We start from the raw sequence: 25015 nt of genomic DNA on the forward strand, positions 1-25015 counted from the left end.
ATGACGCAGCTTAAGGTTTTGTGAATACGGAAAATTGAAAAAAAAATGCTTCTTTTAGTCCAATTGTGCTGACTAATTATCATTTTTCGTTTGTTATCAGGTCTTACAGGATTCTTACTGAGCATAGAAAAATTATTGAATTCAATTGATTTATAATATCTTGTCCAGATAATATATTCGGAGTTGCTCGCATTTCTTATTTTCCATCATGTTGCTTATTTTTACGCCATGTATGTGTTAAAGATAGATACCGACGATGTCACATATAACAAATTTTGCTCTTTAGTCCCATTGAGCTTGTATCAACATTGCAAATTGGACATGCTTTATAACATTTTGTCCTCTAACTAGATAAATCACCATAAGTTGGAAAATCATTGATTGTCCACAATAGTGTAGCATGAAGTTGGAAGAAATAAGCATTGACTATCATATGTTCAAACACCATTAACCCACAACTCATTAACTTATCTACCAGTGGTTGTAGGTAAATATCAATTTCTTTACCAGGAGACATTGGACCAGGGATGAGTAGAGATAAAAACATAAATGGTGCTTTCATACACTTCCAATGGGGCACATTGTATGGAATGAGCATAACTGGCCACTGAAAGAACCCCTGTGAAGGAGACCGCAGTAGAGGCGGATTATCCCAATTCCCAAATGTTTTTGAAAAAGGAAAATAATTTTTACAGCATATGCATTTAGAAAAAATAAATCATACAACAAGCCTCGGAAATTATAAATAAAAAAAGTTTAGGAAAACTTACCCTTGAAGATGTTCTTCAATCGAATCCCTCGTACACTACCACGAAGGTGTCCTCAGTAATCTCTGGTGAGAATTAGGAGGTGTGTGTCGTGGTTGATACCTTAAATCTCGTAGGGTCCTATAGTTTGTAAACCTTATATGATAAAAAATATATGTGATTAATAATATTTGATATTTTATTCACTTTGTCTATGAAATATATGATATTTTAGTTGCATTAACCACAAACCAATAAATTAACATCCAAGGTTATCGTTGTAACTTAAATATGTATGTGGAGACATACATGTGGATCATGTTTAATTGATAACCTAAATAGTCTATAGTATATGGATAACGCTGGGTACCTTATCCTGGTGATATTACGAGTATGACCCTCTTTTTAGATGTTACAAATGTTGTAAAATGCTACAAATGTTCTGATCCTGATCATTCATGTATTAGATATGCAAGCAGAGATATTCTATACAAAGGAGTTTGTACAAGACAGGACCACGAAATGCTTAGTTTCACTATATAACGTCGTTCATAATAGAGACTTTCATTTCACTAGGATGACCATAGGTAATATTACCTTAATCCTGAGTGAGTTTTGAACTACTACCTATGAGGACGGTTCTTTGATTTATATGGGTGAGAGTGGCCAGATCGCTGACTTAACAAGCCTACCATTTTGGGGATTCGTCTGATTGAGGAACTGGGTACTCAGCTACACAAGATGGAATTCATTCATTCCCTGAAGTAGGGGTAAGTAGATAAATTGCTCTATTAAGGGTTAATTCTGGTTTTTGAACAATATGGCGCCACACTCTCTCGTAGCCTGAGAGAGGTTTAGTCATAGTAAGACTATGATCTATTGTTCGTTAGAGGAATTAGTGGTACTTAAGGAGTTAGATGTAACTACAAGGGCAAAACGATAATTTGACCCAACTGTACTTACGAGCAATTTGTGAAGGATCATCGTATTGTTGATTGATTATATCCAATAGATACAGAAATATATCTATAGTGCGAAGAGTGCAGTTGCCGGTCTTTAGTGGAGTGCTCGACAGTTAACAGATGGTGGATAATGTAATTAAAGAGTTTAATTAATTATTCACGTACCGTTGAAGCTTAAAGCTATAGGTCTATAAGATCCCATTGGTAGCACAAAAAAATTTAGTTGAGAATCAGTTTTTGGTTTAGTTTGAATTGTTCAAATTAATAAGAGAGAATTTAAGTATATATGATATAATTAAATAGATTCAATTATAGATGATATAATTGACATAATGTATTTGATACATTATAGTTTAATTGGAGGAATAAATATTTGAATGTGATTTAAATATATTTTCTATGAATGGGATTCATAGTTGTTAAATTTAATATAAATATGATTTATATTAAATGCCATAAAATAGAGAAAAAGAACTATAGTTTATATTATATATGATGCAATATTAAAACTATATGTTATAAATATAATATGATAAGTTGGTTATCATATTTATTTATATTATTAATTATTTAGATAATTATTCCATTTTTCTCTCTAACCATCTTAGTGGGAAGTTAAGTGGTTTTGTGGCAGATTGGGATAAGTAAAATAAGATTTTATTTTTCCATTGAGAGATTCATGACAAACAAAAAATTCTATACAATAGATTGTCAGAGTTTATACGATAGACTTGGTTCCTCTACACGATTAAAGAATTTCCTTTGCGATAGAGAGTTTCTTCCTCGATCGTCTTCCTCCTCTGAACTTCTAAACTCCCTCCTAACCAAAATAGGCAGAGTCCACCACTCTTGGGTTCTCACCCCGAGAATACCAAGGTCACCAAGTGGTAGTATCCTTCACTTTTGGTTTGAGTGTTTTGGTTGCTATTTGTTCGAGGAGAGTTCATTGTTGTTCAAGGAGTTCGAGTTAATTCGAGGAATTTACATGAAGAAGAGTTCTTCAAAGGCATAATGTAAACCCCGTACTCCATTTTTCCTACATAAGTGAGTAACAAGCATGTTAAGTAAAATTATGAAAGGAGGTAAAGAAGGTAGGCTGATGGAGGAAGAAAATTCTAAGTGTTAGAAATACTTAGTCAAGGGTGAGTTTTAGATAATATAACAAGTGAAAATTTGCTAAGTATGGAAGCAAAGTGTTGACATGCGTTGATGGAGAATTATGGATGCATGGAGTTGCGTGTGTAGCAACCAAGGCTTGTAGAGGTTAAGTGTTGAAGGCAAGGATAAACATATGTGTTGGTACTAAGGATGAACGCTGGGTTCAAAGTGATGTGTTGATAAGGCTTACGGCAACCTCAAGAATGTGCGAGCAAAGGCGCTGGACGATCGTGTAGCAGATGAGCGACATTATATGATTAGGTAAGCGATCGTCTAGTAAGTGAACGACACTACACGATGAGGTAGGCGATTGTGTAGGCGGGGGCTGCGCGATCGTGTAGTAATCACGCGGAACGGAACGATGCGCTAGACGATACGAAGGATCTCGTTAAACGATAGTGCTATACTTTGGACGATAGCGCTAAGCGATGGGGCATTGGCACTGCATGATCGGCAACAATGCTAGACGATGAGTAGCACGACAAGCGCTAGACGATAGATGTTAGACACTAGAAGATAGACGTTGGGCACTAGACGATGGATGTTGTGTGCTAGACGATAGACGTTGGGCGTTAGACGATAGATGCTGGGTGCTAGACGATAGGTGCTGGGCGTTAGATGATGGACTATACGATGCACGCTAAATTTATATTATGAGGCGAAGGTCTAACGTGGGTTATGAAGGAAGGGAAGGAAAAATAAATAAATTGAAGAAACTCACTAATGGGAATTGGCCGGAAGCACTAAATGCTGGATGAGGTGGCTATTTGACCCTTAAACCGGGGAGGTAGAAGGAATTATAAAAGGAAGAGGAACTTCAGAAGCTCGATTTTGGAAAATGACTTAAACAAATTAAGTGAGATCGATGCCGTTCGAAAGCTGGGAGAATCTAGTTTTTGAGGTTGCTTTGTCGGTGAAAGATCTCACACGGAGAATAGCAAAAAGTGAAGAATATGCAGAAGGGGTAGATTCTCGGATTAATCAGAGCCCGGAATGAAGATGGGAAGCTCTAGAACGTACAAGGAATTTTCGGCTGATATTTTGAAGGTAAGAAAGTTCACTCAATTCTAAAAATGTTTGTAGAAGGAAGTTTCTTAAAAAGAGTCATGGATTTTGAGTTATGAATTTTTGAAGTTGGAACAGGGAATCGGTGTGTAAGCAGGCAGCTGCTTGGGAAGATTATGCAGGCGGCTCACCACAGTGAACGAGAGCAAGCGAGAGATAAGAAAATGAGTGAGAGTGAGAGTGAGTTGGAAGAGGAGGATCTTGCTAAGGATGAAGATCTCGCTGGAAAAGTTACAAATCTCGCTAGAAAGTTACAAATCTTGCTGGAAAGTCATAAATCTCGCTAGAAGTGGTAAATCTCGCTCATGAGGGTGATCTCGCCCATAATGATCATCTTACTAGTAATGTTGTTTTGTTGATGAAAGTTTCATTAGTAAGTGAGCTACCTGAAGCTTTTTGTTGAGAATTCTAAGGAATCTAACCGGGGATTATGTTCTTTCAGGCCAAGAAGAGCTAGGAGAGGCATATAAATTGTTTAAGAGCCCGACGAGCTGTGAGTGACTATAAATGATTTATAAATGGGTTATAAATATTTCAATAATCCATGCTTTATTAACAATGCTTTTTATGTTGGTTATTTTACAAGAAGTTCCAAGCAATGCATTTCTCTAAAGTTTATAAACGCATGCTAGTTACAAAGTTTATGAAATATGCTTTGGTACAATGGTTGAATCATGGTAGTCTTCAAAAGGAGGTTCTATGACATATTTGTATTACAAGTATTTGTATTATGTTTTAAAGCATATGTGCTCTTAATATTGTTGAGCATGCGTTAGGGTTAAAGCTAAGGTTAAATGAAGCTTGATGTACTGTGTTTTAAGTACCTAAGGTTATCAAAGTATATGTGTTGGTATTCCTAAACATAATGAAAAAAGATACTGAAGGTAGGGAAGGTATCCTAAAGAGATTTCTATGCTATATTTGAAAACTATTCTTTTTAATGCTCTTCGAGAACTTGATAACTTAAGTGAGCTGGATATTGAAGGTAAGGAAGGTATCTGAATAAATGTACCTAAGGTATTGATGGTACTTAGAAAATTCCATGTGCACGTAGGTATTTCAATAAGGAGATCGACGTAGGGATCTCTCTTAGCCATAGTTCAGTATGAAGAGATCGAAGTAGGAGTCTCTTCTGGACATATTTTAGTTCCAGTATTATGTTTTCGAGCTTTCAGTTTAAGCATGAGATTTATGTTTTTATTAAGTCACTCACTGGGCGAGTAGCTCATTCTTTCAAATGTTTTTCTTTTCCCAAGTAGTGGTCATCTCCCTAGAGGTTAGCTGTCATCTTGCTCTGCCACTCAAGGACTCCAGTTAAAAGTCCAAAGTCTAGAGAGAAGTTTTAGGTGTTTATTCCGTAAATGTCTACATATGTATTGCTCATATTAGGGTCTAGTAAAGTATATTGGGACCGTTGAACTCTATATGTATTAATATGATGTAATTATGTTGTTGTTGATCCCTAGTATTATTAGGTTATTTTTTTAAAAGTTTCCTTAGTTTGGTGAATGTTATATATGTATTCCAGGGACCTAAGCAGGTCAAGGATTTTAGTTAGACAGTAAGTGCCACAAAAGGGTTGGTAACTACTATCGTCACATTCACTCCCGGATTAAGAAGGGTAATCTGGTTGGAGGTGTGACACATAATCACTTGAACTAATTTTTCTAGTTTCAATAGCATGCTGTAATTTTAGTTAAGATGCATAATCTGAATGTTTTACTATAAACGTTTGTTTTCAATTGTAATGGAATTTGGACGATCCACTTCCGCTCATAGGTTCTCTGTAAAACAAGATCCTTCAGTGTGGGCTCTAGAGTATTTTGGGATTGAGGGAGAAGGAAGAATTTTGAGAGATCAACCTTGGGAAAGCTCAAAAAAACTTTTACATAGAGTAACGCTCTTTCTGTGTTCTATGGTTTTTTTTTTTTTCTTTTTATAGGTATATCAAAGAGAGACCTCTACCACTTCTTACGTGAGTGGTGGAGAGAAAAAGACTCCCTCCCCTTAATTTCTTTAAAATCAAATAATTAGAAAACTGTTTAATAATAAAATAATTAATAAATAATTTTAATTCACAATTAAAATCATAACAAAAATATATAATAACCAACTCGTTATATATTATGCAATCATATGTTATATCATATATAAGATATAACATATTGTTTAAAATTGTATCATATACAATATATAACCTATAGTTTGTTTTTTCTCTCTTTGGTATTTAATATAGGTCATATTTACATTAAAATTTAATTATATGAATCTAATTCATATAATTAACATTTGAATCATATTCAACTATTTAATTCCTCTCATAAATTCTTTATATTATAATGTATCAAATACATTATACTAATTATATCATATATAATTACATAAACTTAATTATATCATATATAATTAATTTCCTCAATTAATTTGAACAATTCAAATTAATCCAAAACTTGATTCTCATAAAATCCGATGAGCAACGGAGGGGACCTCATGGACTTGTAGCTTGAAGCTCCAATGGTTCGTGAATAATTAATTAAACTCTTTAATTAAATTATTCACCATCCGTTAACTTTCGGGCACTCCATTAAAGATCGACAACTGCACTTTTCGCACTACAGATATATTTTTATGTCCATTGGACATAATCAATCCATAGTACGATGACCCTTCACAAATTGCTCGTAAGTACAACTAGGTCAAATTACCGTTTTCCCCTGTAGTTTACATCTAATTCCTTAAGTAAGATTGATTTCTTTAATGAACAATAAATTATAGTCCTACTATGATTATTCTGATGAAATGGAAGTCTCTATTAAGAACGGTGTTATATAATGAGACTACTCATTTCATGGTCCAGTATTATATAAACTACTTTATATAAAATATCCTCGCTCACATGTCTCCATGGGAATGATCAGGATCAGATCACTTGTAGCATTTTACAACAATTATAAGATCTACAAAGTGGGCCATACTCGTAGTGTCAACAGGATAAGGTATGCAACCTTATCAATCTATTACAGACCATTTAGGTTATCACTTAAAACATGATCTATCCGTATGTCTCTGCATACATGTTTAAGTTACGAGATAACCATGGAACTTAATTTATTGGTTTGTGATTAATGCAACAAAAAATGGAATAAATATTATATATTTATTAGATAAACATTGCGTTTGTACATAATATTTACAAACTATAGAACCTTACAAGATTTAGGACATCAAACTCAACAGCCACATGCTATATGATGTGCTCATGTTTCCAAATGGGTTAAAATCATTAGAAGAAAGAGCTAATCTAACATTACAAGTGTCTGCAGCAAAACAAGGATATTGGCTATCAAAATGCTTCCAACCCTCAACAGTATGTTTTGAAAGAAATAATCTTTGCAACCTTGTCTTTAGTGGGAAAATATCTTAACACTTTATGTGGATTTTTTCCCTTTCTATCATTCAATATGTATCTTGACTCTCCGCAATGTGGACAGTTATCAAGCAATGCATACTCTTTCCAAAATAAAGCACAATCAAACTTGTACATGCGAATTGATTCGTATCCCATCCCTAGGTCACATAGTCTTTTCTTAGCCTCATAGTATGAGGTAGGTAGCTTTACACCATCCGAAAAGGCTTCATTTAACAATTCAAGCAACATATCAAATGATTTATCGCTCCAACGATTAAACACCTTAATGTGCATAAGTTTCACTAAGAAATTAAACGAAGTAAACTTTAGACACCATGGATATAACTTCTCTTCTACTTCATGAAAAATTCCACTTGTTCCATCTTCCTCACTAGATTCTCTTCTAGTTTCTTCGAAATTTGGACCATACAAATCATGAATCATTTCTAGCATATCATCTTCCACATTATCTCTATGATCTCTATTGTTTGCTATAAGATTTTCATTGTCTTCTATACTTTCAATTGAATCTAAAAATGTTGCACCTATAAACCTTGAATTAGTCCTTAAAAATGGAGGATGATCGACTGTATCTCCATGGAATATCCATCGGCTATAAGTCAGAGACATGCCATATTTATATAAATGACGTTCTATGTCATCTAAGTTATTCCAATTTGTATTCACACAGTTTGAATAATGACATCTTATTCTTCCTGCTTCATCTAAACAATTCTTCGCGACTTCAATAAAATTATCAATACTGTCAGAATATTGACTAGACCTTCGATCTCTTAAATTTATCCAACTACGATCCATAACAAGTACAAAGTGAAGTACCTAAATTAGAAATCAAACTATTAGAATCTAAGTCTTAGGAAAAATGCAATTAGGCAATTAAATCACTAATCAAAGTTAGGTCGATCTTATTAGTGTCAATGCCATATTAAGTGGAAAAGCAACACGTATGATTGAAAACACCCTTAATCTTTCAACGTTTTAATGAGGGTAAAATTCTTCTCAAAGTTCTTAACTCCAACAAATAAACATCATCATCATCTCATAATCTTCTTCCTTTAACCAATGTCTATTGAGAAGTAATAAGAGTAAAGTAAATATAGAGAGATTGGGTAAGATTCATAACTTTAAAGACTTGGCCACCTAATAGTGAAATAGGCATTTGAATGGAAACAACGTCGATTGATTTCTTAAGAGAGGCACACTACAAGAAAAATAGCTTGGTTGTGAAATAGGAGTGATTCTTGCACAAAACACACTAGTTTGAAGATATATGAAGGGCAAGGTAACGAGATTGACATTTATAAATGGTATTATGAGGCCTTTATGAATAAGAGTCCAAATGAAGAATTTATACTATTTTGAAAGAAAGTTCTCTCTGTTTTTTTTTTTTTTTTTTAGTTTCTCAGATTGGAGTACATTTTTTAAAAAAAAATTCAAGAAACAAAAATGATTATCAAACAAATATGTTTCTTAAAAAAAAAAAAAAAAAAAGGTAAAAAGTAGGGGAAAAAAAAGAGGGGACTGATGGGGAGTTAAAAGGGGAACACAGAGGGGGAATATAGAGGGGGAGAGAAAACTCACCTAAAAATTTGGAGGTGATGCCGGGAGAGATACTGGAGGTTCGATTTCGGGAGAGGGAACGAAAAGGGGAAGGAGGTTGAAGAAATAAAAAATAGGTTTTAGGGAAATCAAAGATAGAAAAAAAGAGAGAAAGGAGGGAAAAATGAAAAGAATGGATTTTTTTAATTATATTTTTTGAATAACCTTTTAGAGACAATGTAATATATTGCTAAAGAATTTTAATATTTAATGGTGTTGGTTCGTCATAGATTGTTTCAGTGACACCGATATAAATTTTGTCACTAAAAATGATATTCTGCAACATGTTTTCCATTGTGTCGCTATAAATTACCATTTAGCAACAAAATTTTCTTACGACGCTAAAAATTTGTCACTGAATATGAATTTTCTTGTAGTGAAGCCAGTCACTTACTGCCTTTGAGTTACTTCTCAAAGAGTTGTAAGCCTCCCCTATTTGCGTTTGTCCTGTGAAAATAGTAAAAGCCTTTGGTTAATGCCTTTAGGTCCCTATTGAGCTTAACTTCATCATTCAACTTTAACATATACTAAATCCAAATCTAGTTCAACGTTCATCACATTCCTTTTTACTCAATGCATTACCATCCTTAACTAGTTTTTACCTTGCGATTGGTTAAGTGGGTAGCAATCCACACACAGGTGCTCAATGTCATTAGGATCCGCCTACCTCGCCCATGCGATGGGCGTTTGTGGCCGCAACCCTCAACGCGCCTATTCCGTTGAATGCAGCTCTCGCGCATTTTACGTGCACACTTCGGCCAGCGCTTGCTTACTCTATCACACACCTTTACCTATGCATATGCTTGCCTGCACTTAGCCTCAGACGGTCAGCTGCTTGCTTATGCTTGGGTGACAGTTGCCTACTTGTTCATCCAACAAAAAATTCCGAATTAAATTTTCCAACTTAAATAACTTAAATTTCAGACTTAATCTTAGGAAACTTCCTTCTAAGAACTTATTCCCAGACATTTCAACTAACTTACCTTAAAATTTCAGCCTCTGATTCCTCTCCACAAGCTTGAAATTCGTCAATCTTTACAACCTATCTGAGTAACCTAAGAATCTTGAGCACTTGACAAATTCTTCAACTTTCAGCTCCAATTCGTGGGAATTTCTTCTTGGCAGCCTAAAACCGCCCTCAACATTGATCAACCTTAAGTTTGGCAGCAACTCCTCTCAAATAGCCCGAGTGAAAATGGCCAAACCGAGCTCTTCTTCTTAAAATTCTTTTTATACTAGTATATGCATGATTAGAGGGCTTAATAAAGTGACACTTAGGCCACTAACTCTAGCTTAAGGCTCTAAACATGCCACATGGCCCCCTAACCAGGTGATTATCCTAAGCATTTCAGCCTCACCCAATGCATAGGTTGGACACCATTGCATAGGGTGATGTTGAACGCTTAGACCCCTCCTTCTCGGCCATCGCCTTACCAATCATTGTCTCCTACGCCTTATCTTAGGCACTTGCGTTGAGACTTGTGGCTCATCAAAGCCTTAGCTAACCTCCATGGCATACCTTGCGCCTTGCGACCCGCCTATCTCTTGCTTTAGCATCCCTCAAGCGCTCTCTCAGGCAAGTTTGACTGCACGCACACCACATGCCTAGGCCTTCACTAACCTCTGGTGAAGCCAACACATCCTCAATACCCATTCCCTCGGTAGGCTCTACTAACCTCTTCATGGCCCTCAATGCAAGACTCATACTTGGTCATTTTTTTTTCTCTTTGAAACCTTCACATGACATGAAAAAACCCCTCAAGCTCTTTTATTTCTTTTAAGTATCATTTCCACTTATTTCACCTCAGAGCCTCCCTTTCTATACTGAGGAAATTTATTTTTCTACCATTTTCCAACTTTGCCACACGCCTAACTTTCCATTGCTTTAAGCTCTCAAGTTTCCTAAGCGTCGTCTGCCCTTTACAACCCGATAGCACACCTTCCTAACATGTAGGAAATTTTCCTCTTTTAAACATTATACACAATCATAACACACTTTACATAACATTTAACTATATAAACACCATTAACTCATAATCATAGAAACTTAAACACAAATAATTAGTAAAATAGGTTTAGAGTTTACATTTACTACAAATTTTTTTAAGGTAAATGATTTATGAGACACACAATTGAAAGTTCATCCATATCTATATTATATTAATAAGGTACGATCTTTGAAAATTCTTTTAGACAATTTAATCCTTCATTTTTAAGTGAATTACGAAAATGCCAATCATTTCTTCAAAACCGTGTAATTCTTTGTATTTTGGATTAATTACGAGTATACCAATTTTATTTAATCATTTCCTTACTTTTCTTCTAAACAATTAATTATCTCTATCTAGAATACTTTAAATTTAAACAAAAAAATTGCACGTTACTCTCTTTCTCTCTATTTTTGGTGGGTGTAAGTTACTTTTATCTATTTAATTAATGATTAATCATGACATTTCTTTTTTATTTTATAATAACTCTAATGATTTTACGTTTAATTCAAATTAATAATATGATTGGAAAGGTTTTAAACCCCAAAATGCTTGTAACTTATCATCTCTTAGAATATATATAAAGTCTCATCTTCCACTTTTTTCTCGGCAACGGATTTGCTTTCTCTTTTTAATTATTGTTTTTTCAACTTTAGATGATTGCATGATATATTTGTGTAACACTAAATTGTAGAAATTGTAAGTATGGTTTATTATTAGATACCGTTATAATTTAAAGGATAGTTTGATCTTAAACACTTAAAGGCGGACACATTTACATCTTATTCTATGAAGCAAAAATATCAATATCTTATATATTTCTTTATATAACATTTTTATTGTTTTTCTCGTTTATGTAAGATTTTTTTAAAATTATATTTCCTAAATTTATCTAATTAATTAAATGTCTTTTTTTCCCCAACTTCAAAGCATATAAAATAAATATGATTTTTTTTTGTTATATAGTTTTTAATTAACATTTTAAAGTAGTATCTCCAGATTCATACAATTTTACTAGTTTACCAGAATGAACCGGAAACATCAATTGAAGTTGATTTATAATCTATAAAGTAATACAGCTACATGATACAAATATGATCGATACGACGATTCGTCAATTTCTAAAAAAATTAAGATATAGATATGGATGCATCATTTTTTTACATATTTTTTAATATATATATATTTCTAAAAAATGAGGATATTGATACTTTGAAGATATATATTTTTTTTCTTTAAAAAAATCTAGGATATAGATAAATTTAGCATACAAGTTAATAACAATAGCACAAAATAGAATACAAACACTGAAATATAATACAAAAAAAGCAACATCTAAGATGTTGAAATACAATAGTTAATAAAATGCAATAGATCAAAAGTGACTCATATTGCAAATAAGAAGAAGATTAGAGAGAAAAGTATGAAAATAAACGAATAACTTCTCCATTGAATTGTTGAAAATATCTAAATAGTTTATATTTTTGTGGATTTTGTGGGGACTCAAATGTGAAGATGAAGATTAGATGATTCTAGTCTTGGATTTGGTCCGTTATTTATTTTTTTCTCCTTTTAATTTTGGATTGGAGTAGTAAGCTTTTTAAATAAGTTGCCTAGTTTTAGATTGAGAAATATTAGATGAGTTGCTTATATTTTTTCTTTAAGAAAAAGTACGCGTAGAAATAGATACGTCAAATTATGTGTCAGATACATATTTGAAAAGTATCAATATTCGATACATGTTTGATACGAATTATTTGCCTTATATTAAATATCTGTGCTTCATAGTTTATAATGAAACTAATAAGAAAAGCAATAAGATGTTGAAGATGTTGAACTTGACAACCATTATATATATGTGTGACTTTTATTTTGAAGGTGTGAATTTTATTGGAAATTAGATTAAACTTCATTAGTTCTTTGTCTCTTTATTATATGTAAGGATATGAAGAGTCAATTAGAGTTGTATTGGAAGCGACCATTTATTTTTAGTATAATGTTAGTAGCAAACATATTTTGAATACAAGTATAAAAACTAGAAGCAACAATATTAAATTCATATAAGTACAATATACGAAAACCCATTTTTACTAAAAAAAAAACATTCAACCAATTTAAAAAACTGTCTAAGTAACCCGAATTAAAAAAAAAAAAAAAATAGAAATATAAATTATTGTAATTAATATCACTTCACTTCATGTTAGTAACAAACCCATTTGGGATTGATCTCCAAGTGTAATTTTTACTATTTTAAAATTTGTGGGTTTAATTTCTACCACCACCATATTTCAAGAGTGGTATTTACTTTCAGTTGCAACGATCATAATCCTAATCCTAGTATTAGTAGTCCAACACAGATATATTGAGCTCGTACAATGTGATTTGGATCTTTTTCTTTTTTATAAATGAAACTTTAGACATAAATATTATATATACATGCATCAAATTTCGTGGGGTGTGTTAAAAGAATTTGATAACCCGAAAAAATCAATCAATCCACAATTTATGTTGGGTTATAACTTATTTGGATTGGATTGAATTCAAATAAAGTTGATTCATGGGTTCACCTAATATAACCCAAGTCAAGTCGAATTTTTTATTAACTTTAAAATATATCATTTTACTAATTATAACACAATTATTTATACATATATTATTTTTAATTTTATTTAATTTCAATATTTCTGTTTTCATTAAATTTTTTTTTTAGAATGTATAAGTAAAGAAACAACCACCACTATTTTCATGCGTGAATTGAGTAAGGTAACGGTTTCTCCCATAATTCGCAACAACCAGGGTCCTTTACCCTTTACCTTCTTAATTTTAAGTTTATTTATTTATTTAATTATTATTATTATTTTTAATATTTAGCCATATTACATTTAAAATTCAATCACAACCCTTCAGGTCCAAAAGCTGAATAGCCGTAGGATAGAGAAAGAAATCCAACGGCCAAAATTAAGCTACTAGAAGCTTCTAATTCTTCAACAGTTGCTCTTAAATCTTTCTGCTCTCTCTCAGTCTCTTCATTCCGTCACTGTTGTCGTGCCATCCTTAAGACAAATTTATCTCTACGTTTCATTTCGTGCTTTCAAGGTTGCCATTGACGACCATTTATATCTTCTTTCTTTTGTTTTCGTCTTTCAGATCTGTGAATTGATTTCTTTTTCCTTTTGTAGAGATCAGACTCGGCCATGGGAAAAAGCTATCCCACTGTCAGCGACGAATACCAGAAGGCTGTAGCGAAGGCGAGGAGGAAGATTAGAGCTCTTGTTGCTGAGAAGCACTGCTCTCCTATTATGCTTCGTCTTGCGTTTGTTTCTCTGTCCCGATAATGATTATTATATTGATAATGGATTTTTTTTAATTACATCAATGGTGATGATTTACTGTGGACTTGTAATTTCAGATGGCACTCTGCCGGAACGTTTGACGTTAAGACTAAAACGGGAGGTCCATTCGGCACAATGAAGAACGCAGCAGAACTCGCTCACGGGGCTAACAAAGGTCTTGACATCGCTGTTAATCTTTTGGAACCGATTAAGGAACAGGTGCCGATCCTTTCATACGGTGACTTCTACCAGGTACGGCACGATCGTTATTTTCGCACATTTCGTAAATGGTGATTGTGAAAATTTGAAATCGACTAACGTATTGAATGAATCGTGAGAGAATGATTTGTGTAATGTTTCTTTCTTCTTTTAATTTGTATTTTTGCTGTACGGTAGCTTGCCGGAGTTGTTGCTGTTGAAGTTACTGGTGGACCTGAGATCCCGTTCCATCCTGGCAGAGAGGTAGTTTAAACGAAGTCTCTTTCTACCTTTGATCCATATGGAAGTTTATTTTATAACTGTGGATTCTCGATTCGCTACTATTATTTCGATCGTGAATTAGCGTTTGAAACTCTTTTCTGATGATACGCTTATACGTTTTTTGATACTTGTCAGTTAATCAATTGCTTGCGTACGCGTATCACCTATCGATTTTCTGTTCGCGAGATTAAACTCAATGATTCAGTAAATCACTCGATAAATTGTGATTGGCTTGAACAACGACTTTGCTTTGTTTTCTTTATGGAAATTCTGAGTACCAAGTCTATACACCAATTTTTCAACAATTCATACGGTTGGCCTGTTGATTATTTTAATATTTATGTTTATATTTTAATTATTTGTTTTGTACATTCTTTGAGCTCTTTCGCTACAGTTATTTACACTCCATAACTAGTTTATAGTTTATGTTATTACTATTTATAATTATATTGATGACTAATTTAACGATTACATCGTAAATACCCAATAACGATGTGAATACCAACTTATCATGTATATGTTAATCATTTGTTATATATGACTTGCTTGTGTTATTTGATTTTCTCCCAAAGAATTTATTCATGTAGCACCTTTATTTTTGTAATTCTCATCTCAATGCTGACTGTATTCTCGGCGTTTCACGGCGTCAGGACAAGCCTGAGCCACCGCCTGAAGGCCGCCTTCCCGATGCCGTTAAAGGTGAGTACACATTAGAAATAATTTAAGACAATTTCTCTTACGGTGATAATAATGAATTTGTGTTGTACTCATACTCTTATCGATGATCATTACAGCAACATTTAATAATGACATAGGGTCTTCATAAAATAACATAGTCTATCAATCAATTATTTTTTTGAGTGTGATATGAAAGATTATGCACCATGGAGTGTTACAATTAAATTATATGTTAGATGATATAATATTAAATTTTATAAATAAATTCTTATCAATTGCATTTATTTATTATATATGTTTCTCTTATATATATATATATGCAACTATTGCTTCGTAGAAGTATTATCTTCTTCTGCCACATTTTCGTTTCTTCTTGCAGAATGTAATGAACACTATGCACCACTAAAGTATCATTATAATTAAAGTATTAAGCATGAGATGAGAGATTATGCACCATTGTAAATGCTATAATTAAATTATATTATAGTGTTAAATGATATAATATTAAATTTTTAGTACAACAATAGTGGGGAGAGGGAGACTACATGTCAATATCACTAAGCTAAGATACAATGTTGATATTATAATTAAAGTATTAAGTGTGAGATGAGAGATTATACACCAATGGAGTCTAGTTAAATGATATAGTATTAAATTTACTTACATTGCGTCCTTAAATAATAATTATTTCCAGTTGTTAGCTTTTTAACTTATGGTCGGTGATTTCACATATAGTAGTAATGAATGACTAGCACCTAAATCTACCATCATTTTGTTTTGTAGGATGTGATCATTTAAGGGATGTTTTCTACACAATGGGTCTAAGTGACCAGGACATCGTTGCTCTTTCTGGTGCCCATACTCTGGTTTGTTTCATTTGCGAACCTTTTCTATTGCATCTTTCAATCATTCACCTTAATTAAAGTTTTAATCAACTTTTTCCATCTGGGTTCTGACTATTTTTTAATTTTATACAGGGAAAAGCCCACAAAGATCGATCTGGATTTGAAGGTCCTTGGACAACCAATCATCTTGTCTTCGACAACTCTTACTTCAAGTGAGTCTTTGCTTCGTAATAGAAATCAATCTCCATAAAATAGATTCCATTATTCTGAGTATATGAGGTAATTTTCTTAAACGTTTTATTAGGGAGCTCTTATCCCCAAACACACCAGGGCTTCTTAAGCTGCCATCTGATGAGGCGCTTCTGTCTGATCCCGTCTTCCGTCCACTTGTTGAGAAATATGCTGCGGTATACGTTTCTCATACTTGCTTTGTTTCATGGCCACCGAAGTAATCAAAATATCAAATTTCTTCATTGCCATTTTCATTTTTACATGTTGAATTTCAACCTTTCATGAAAAATATATATCCTAAAGATCCAATCTAATTCCATATAGCAAATTTTGGTTAAGTCGACCATACCAATACAAAAGCCTCAGTTTGATAGGACTATGGTTTAGGGTTTTAGTATTTATCAATCAACCCTAAGCTTATAAGTAGGTAAATTTAAGGTTAAAAACACTTCTAGTCCCTTAATATTCTTTAATAGTTTAGTCATTGTACTTTTAAATTTATAAGTAATAATATATGAGAGATTAAATTATTACTTATCATAGGTCAAGTAGTCAATTGATACTTTCATACCTGTTCTAAAGACCGAAAATATTATATATTTATTTTTTGGGAAACCATCTAAATTTAATTATATGAATGAATACTTCAATACTATTTTAAAGTTAAATTACTTGGATGCATTGTAATTTGCCACATGACATACTACTGTCGAAGGGTTTTGAAGTTTAGCAATAATTTATTGGGTGATGGTTTCCCTTCACAGGATGAAGATGCCTTTTTAGCTGACTATGCCGAAGCTCATTTGAAGCTCTCAGAGTTGGGGTAAGTTTAACCAAAGTTTTATTATCATAATTTTTTAAGTAACAAATTATGACTCTCCATTATCATGTTGAATTGAAAGTGGGCGACTGAATTTGGTGTATTGTATTCGTTTGCAGATTTGCGGATGCTTAAGTTTCCGAGAAGTTCAAACGCCGAAGCCGCTCTCTCTCGTGTGCTTTAATTTTCATTGAAATCGTAGGCCCTTCATAAAGATTTTGTGTGTTGGCTTTCTTGAACTAATTGCTTTTCATCGGCATTACAATGAATGCTTATACACACATTTACATCCCTCGTGAAAAATAATATTTTTCACCCACCATTTGTTACTCTTCTGTTGCCTTCTGCTTCTCTTTTTTACTTTAAAATACAGCAAGAAATCTCGACCTGACAGTTACAATCGCTGTTGTAATAATAATCGGGTTGCTTCCGTGGTAGTGCTTTTAAAGTTGTTAAAATGATTTTAACCTTCAGAATCATTTGAAAAATACTTTTAATCACTTTAAATTAATTTAATATTTAATTTTACATTTTTAAATATAATTTTTATATCATCAAAATTGATTTAAATAATTAAAAATATATCTTAGAGTAATTTTGAAAATGACAAAAGTATTTTTAATTATTTGAAAATTACTTTCAAACATGTTTCAATTATATCAATTTATTTAATTTTTTTAATACAATAATTATAGAAATGAGGATCGAACATTCAACTTCTAGAGAATTAACATTGAGTTTTATTAACCTGGATTGGACATTATATCGGTAGAATGTTGTTATATTTTGGTAAAAGAAAAAGAACAAACATTTCCTCGAAGATGTATGGGTTCGGTGTGCGAGATGACCAAAAAATTTGGAATAAAAGATGAAATGTCTTGGTTTTTGGAAAAAATGTCAAAATGATCGTATGGAAAAGACCCATTTTTCTTTTCCTTCTCCTCTCCTCGAAGTTGGGAGAAAACAAGAAAGTAGGGACAATATTGTAATTTCATGTGATCATGACATCATCAAAAGATCTTTTGACATTTCTTTTAAAATTTGGGTCATATGATATTTTAGACCTTTAAAATGGGTGAATTGAGCAATTATCTCTCCAAAATGTTAAAAAAAAAAACTACAATTTAAATCTAATCCACGGATAAACACTGGTTGAGGGAATCCTCTTTAAGAACGAGGTTGAATATTCCTGAAATGATGATTTCAAAACCTTTTCTCGCAATTTTTACAAGAAGCTATTTTATAGTCTTACCAGATGCACAATTTGTATATGGTATTTCGGTTCACCGTGTTTTTATTAAATTAAAATATGTAATATGTAAATATATATTATATTTAAATTATATGATATTACAGATTAATAATTAAACATGTTTAAATTAAATTAACGATAGTTCATAAACTTTTATATTTGCATTTTTTAAGACTCATTTGGTAAGTATTTGATTTTTGGTCTATGAAAATTAATTCTATAAACACTAATCTACATTTACCAATATTTTAAAGAACCAAACAAAACCACTACAACAATTTTAATTTTTACCAATGCAAAAACACGTTGAAAAAAGTCTGTAAAATTGTTGGAAAAAATTATGCCAACGCATTTTCTATAAGGCAATGTTTTTCTCCTGACGAACAAATGTTTTTCTCTGTAGAAGTATACTTCTACTAAGGCAATAATATGTTGCGGCATATACTTTATCCCGACGAAATATATTTGCATTGACAAAAACATACTTCTAAAAATGAAAATTTTCAAATAGATTTATGTTTTATTTCTATATTTACATTTTTATACGTAATTTGTAATAATTAAATAACCAAAATTTTATTTTCTTATTACCTAATTTTGCACAAACAAAATCTAATCTTCAAACAAATATAACAAAAATAAGCTTATATATTAAAAATACCTTTAATGTTCAACACCTGGTAAAATTCTAAGAAATAAAAATATTATATATAAAATTAAGTTGGAGCATTGCTAGCTTCTTACAAATTCCTCATACAAAAAAGTTTAATATTCTCTAAGCCAAAATAAGTGAGATGCTAAACCAAAATAACTTCTTATAGATCTTCTATATAAAAAAAAGTTTTAACATTCCCTAAGCCAAAATAAGTGACATGCTAAACCAAAATTCTTTTTACAAATCCCCTATACAAAAAAAAAAAAAAAAATTAACATTCTTTAAGCCAAAATAAGTGTGATGCTAAAATAAAATAAGTAATTATCTCAAAATCTCCCCGCAATCTCAAAAAAAAAAAAAAAAAAAAAAAAAAAAATTGAGAATTCACACGTACAACCTCAAATAGGCAAAGTAAATATTATGAAAGTTTTCTTAAAATATGTAAAGAAAAATGCACAAAAGAGCTTAACAATCATACGAAGACATTGTTATTTTTTTTTTAATGGTTACAAGGCATGACTCTCCTCCCAAGCTATGAACACGCCATCAATGGTTATAACTAAAACATGAACACTACAAACAACCATTTTACTACCTACAAAGTAATTAAAATGGCTATAATTAAGACGTGAATCTCTATACCATGCTATGTACGAGCGTGTCATAAATCTACTTAAACGTCTTTTGAGGCTAAATAAGTAATTCAATAGTCTTAAAAGCATACCACTCATCTCTCGGAGCCTATAAATAAGTCAAAAGAAAGCACCTATAAAAAGTGCACAAGTAAATCTTCCACTTTCAAAACAATCTAAATAACGGTTAGAATGCATGAATTCCTTCCCCTCAGCCCCATGCTACGAGTGTGTGATATATCCACTTAAAAATCTTTTGAAGCTAAATAAGTGATTCAATAGTCCTAAAAACATATAACTCATCTCTTAGAACCCATAAATAAGTCAAAAGAAAGTTTCTTCAAAAAGTGCACAAGTAACCTTTTGACTTTCAAAACAATCTAAATAACAGTTAGAATGCATGAATTTCTCTTCCCCCCTACGTGCGTGTTGTAAATCTACTTAAACATCTTTCCATCTCTCAAAACCTATAAATAAGTCAAAAGAAAAGTTCCTATAAAAAGTGCACAAGTAACTCTGACTTTCTAAACAATTTAAATAACGGTTAGAATGCGTGAATTCTCTCCTCTGCCCCCAACATATAAAGTAATATAGTTTTCTAAAAGGTGTACAAACAACCATTTTACTATATAAAGGAAACCTAAAAAGTTATTCAAATGGTTATAATTAGAACACATGAACCCCCTCTCCCCAAGCTATGAGTGTGTCCTACCTAAAAATTTATCTTAAACACACCTAAAAGATAGAAAGTGTTGAAGTAAAAGTATCTATAGAGGCTACCATAACTGCAAGATAACCACACACAACAACCAAATTAAGTTCCTAAATCCACTAAACACATATATTTGAAGTGACTTCCATAATTGTAGGATAGTCACACACAACAACTAAATTAAATTCCTAAATCCACTAAAACACACATATTTAGAGTGGCTACCATAATTGCTGGATAGCCACACAACAATTTAAAACATAGAAACCCCTTATGAGGTGTTTGGATTGAGGGAATAGGGATGGGAATAAGGGTGAGAATGGGTAAGGGATATACACCTCCTTATTTGGTACAAGTTTTGAAGCTTTGGGTATGGGAATAAGCTATCCCCATGTCCTTCTTATACCCATGAATGATACACATCCAAAAGTGTGTATTTTCTTGATGCTCACTTTCTCTCATCTTTTAATACATGGATTTATTCTTTTATTTTATATTATTAAAATTAATTAATATATGAATATTAAATTTATAATTTAAAAAATTATATTACCAAACAGACAAGAACTAAGGCAAACTTTGTAATTTAACTTGTATTATTCTAATATTATATAATAAACCGTAAAGAATCGATGCATTAATACTATTAATTCATTAATAAATTATATATGTAATTAATTAATGATCATTATGATTAATATTTTATGAGATTATTTTTAAATAATTATAATTAGTTTATTATTGCTTAATTATAATTCATTATTTTTTAATCACAAAAGGTTATCTTTATTTTTTCAAAACTGATTTGGATGGTTTTATTAATTAATACATCATATTTATATAAATTCATCAAATCGATACATCAAATTATGTAATCAAATAACTTTAATTATAAATTACTCATTTTACAAATATTTGTAATTAATAATTTAATTAATATTATTATTTGATAGTTAAATAATTAATTTTACTCAAAACTTTAAATTGAATTTATTGTTTATTAGTTAATCTATCAAAATTTTATAGAGTTATCCGTGATTAATTTTATAAATAAAATACATAGCTAATTTGTTACCATAGAATTTTGATAACATTCTCATGTCCAACCAAAGACATTCATTCTTGATTCTTAGCAATCTTATTTCCAGACTTTTTTATTTTCAGACATATTTAATTTTAAGGTATCTTTAAAATCTTAAACCAAACGATTTCTAAAGGACAAGCCGGAACAATTGATTGCTATTGGGTCCAATAGGCTTACAAAATGTCCATGATGCATTTGTAGCAGACCCTAAACTTAACAAGGCTCCTTATTCTCTTTGACACAATAGAATATGGCACCTACATGATCAAGCCTTGAAATCTTTATATGAACAAAAGTTAATTGATGTCTCTAGCTGGACTGAGCTAGAAACATTTGTGTGGCTTGCCAAATGGGAAAAAGTTGCAGGCTTTCATTTCTATCTAACAATTATATGAGTGAATTTCAACTCAACATCTAATAATTGTAGATTTATTGCAGAAACATCTTATTCTTGGCCATTATTTTTCAAAGAAAACATATCTAACCTATTAAAATAAAGAAGTTATTTGGATCTTAAGCACTCTAACTACATTAATTTTGAGAATCAAACATACATGTTCGTATCAAGAAATTAGAGTTTGAGATACAACCTTTGTAGAAACTCAAAATTGGTGCAATCCTTTACTTGAATTTGATCACGAACGCTTCGTGGACTACCGCTAGAGTCTTTTCCGCTATTTCTCGACCTTAGAACGGATCGTGGAATCCTATTTATGATGAAATTGAAGGAAATTGTGAGGAATGAGATTCTTGGTTTATGAAAATAGGAAGAACAATTCTTCTTCAAAAACACAACTTGCATGAAGAATTTTTCAGCCAACTTTTCTTCTATCTATAAAAGAAATACATGCAATCAAATTGCATGTAAACTTGACACCAATAAACCACTAATTAGTGGGAATTGTGGTGGTTAAGGAAGTGGAAAAAGTGGGATTTTTCCACTAATCCTACGGTCATTTGCAATTTTAAATTTCATAAATTTAAATTAAGATGGATTTTAATATAATTTTAAATTTGAATTTTAAATAAAATTAATTCAAATGTTAATTTTAAATAAAATCAATTTCTTTCAAACAATTTTAAATAAAATTAATTCTAACAACTAATTTTAAATCATTAATTAAATAATTTAATTAATCAAATTAATTTAATATCAAATATTAAATTAATAAAACATCCATCTCGAACGTGAATCCCCTTTCATGTGTACAATATTTAAATCGAATTTAAATATTTATAACTTTCCAATTTCATTTAATTCAACAATTAAACTATATCAATACGTTAATTATATCGTATATAATTAATTATAATTCCTTATTCCAATTTTGAATGATTCAAATTCTCATCACACCGTTCTAAGGTTTAATCCGATATGAGCTAGTAGAGGGACCTAATGGATCTACAGGTCATGAGCTCCAATCTGAGATTAATTGGATAAACTCTTTAACATAATTAACCAACATTCGCTAACTACCGGGACACTACACTAAATCCCAGTAGCTGCACTCTCCTCACTGTATATATATTTACGTCCACTTGATTTAACCATGATTAGTAAGTCGATCCTTCACAGGTTGTTCGAAATTGCACCTGTGTCAAAATTACTGTTTTACCCCTGTAATTACTGTTAGAGTTGACATTCAACATGCGGAAGCAATTAAGGATTTAAGTACTCTAACTACATCAACTTTAGTAAAAAACATGCATGTTCATGGTATTCAGAATATTAGAGTTTCAAGTGAATACCTTTGATGATTCCTTCGAATTGCTTGAATTCACTATGAATTTCTTCTTCAATCTATACAGTAGACCACCACAAGAGTCTTATCTATTAATTGCAAGTCTTAGATTGAGTGGTGGAACTCAAATTGATAGGGAACTTGGTGTGGTTTTTTTTAGAGTTGAAGAAGAGAGGAAAAAACGTTTTTTTTTTTTTTTTTTTTTTTTTTTTTTTTTTTTTTTGTAATCTCTGAATTATGATTACATCATCCACCCATCTGATCTTTAAATCTCAATATATAGACGATAAACATGCATATCAGATTCAACATGAGAAAGCCACTTCACATTAAATTAGTGGCATGAGGTGTGTGGAAAATGTGGGATTACCCCACTTTCCATCTAATCTAATTTTAAATTATGAAATTGGAAAATTTTGATAAATAAAAATTCATTTAAAACTTTTAATTATACAAATTTTATAATTTTGAGTTTCATAAATTCAAAATTTAATAAACCAATTTTGTAATTTTGAATTTAAAAAATTCAAAATTTAATAAATTAATTTGGATAATTAATTAAACCAATTTAATTAATTTAATTTAATATTAAATATTAAATTAATATAATACCTCATTAAATATTTAAATCATATTTAAATATTATCAACTTTCTAAAACTGTATCGTTTAATTCGACAATTAAACATCAATTATATGAATATAATAATCTAAACCCTAAACTGAGTTTGAATATTCCAAATTCTCTCAACACGTGATTCTAAGGTTTAATCCTTTTACGAGCTAGTAGAGGGACGTAATGGTCCTACAGATGAAGAGCTCCAATGATTTGAGATTAATTGGCTTAACTCTTTAAATTGAATTAATCAATATTCGTTAACTACCGAGACATACCACTATAGCTCAGTAGTTGCACTCTCCTCACTGTATATATATTTCTGTCCACTTGATTTAACCATAATCAGTAAGTCGATCCCCTGTAATGCATCTTGCTCCTTAAGTCTCTATTGATTCTCTAATGAACAATTGGTTTATGGTTCTATCAATAAACTGAATCCCTCTCAACCACAAGAGGATGGAGCCCTTTTGTCCATGACTAGGAGTCAATACTTAAGGAAACAACCTATCTACTAACCCTAAGACGGGTAGGAGTGATTTTCGTCTTGTAGGACTATGTCCCCAGCTCTCTATCCAGTCTTACCCTTAAAATGGGAGGCTTATTGAGCAGCGATGTCACTCTCATCCATGCAGATTAGAGGATAATCCCGAATAAACAAGAATTCATAGTTAGCTAAAGACTAAGATCGAGTTACCTTAGGTCATCAAATTGAAATAGTCAGTTTTAACAATAAACGATCGTTATAAGAAAAAGTAACTATTTTGTGGTCCGGACTTATGCAAACATCTTTTGCATAAGATGTCACCACTTGTATGTCTCCACATGAACGATTTTAGGATCACATTGTTTGTGTCAATATACTGAGTGGGCCGCATTCATAGTGTCCCTAGGATAAGGTACCAAATCCTATCCATATACTTATAGACCTTTTTGGAAATATACTAAAATTTGATCCACTTTTATGTATTAAAACCTCAAAATATGTG

General features: G+C 31.6%; 1 protein-coding gene across 1 annotated transcript; it reads left to right on the forward strand.

Moving 5' to 3' along the window:
* Positions 1-13944: 13944 nt before the first annotated feature.
* On the forward strand, positions 13945-17665 carry LOC120087817 (L-ascorbate peroxidase, cytosolic-like). The gene is made up of 10 exons (XM_039044727.1): positions 13945-14044; positions 14128-14261; positions 14358-14532; positions 14677-14742; positions 15411-15459; positions 16222-16304; positions 16416-16495; positions 16588-16690; positions 17279-17337; positions 17454-17665. Exons 2-10 carry the CDS (start codon positions 14143-14145, stop codon positions 17467-17469), a joined length of 750 nt encoding a protein of 249 aa, XP_038900655.1. The 5' UTR covers positions 13945-14044; positions 14128-14142; the 3' UTR covers positions 17470-17665.
* The last annotated feature ends 7350 nt before the right edge of the window (positions 17666-25015 follow it).

The sequence above is a fragment of the Benincasa hispida genome, chromosome 10 (genome assembly GCF_009727055.1).
Source record: "Benincasa hispida cultivar B227 chromosome 10, ASM972705v1, whole genome shotgun sequence".
NCBI classification, from domain to species: Eukaryota; Viridiplantae; Streptophyta; class Magnoliopsida; order Cucurbitales; family Cucurbitaceae; genus Benincasa; species Benincasa hispida.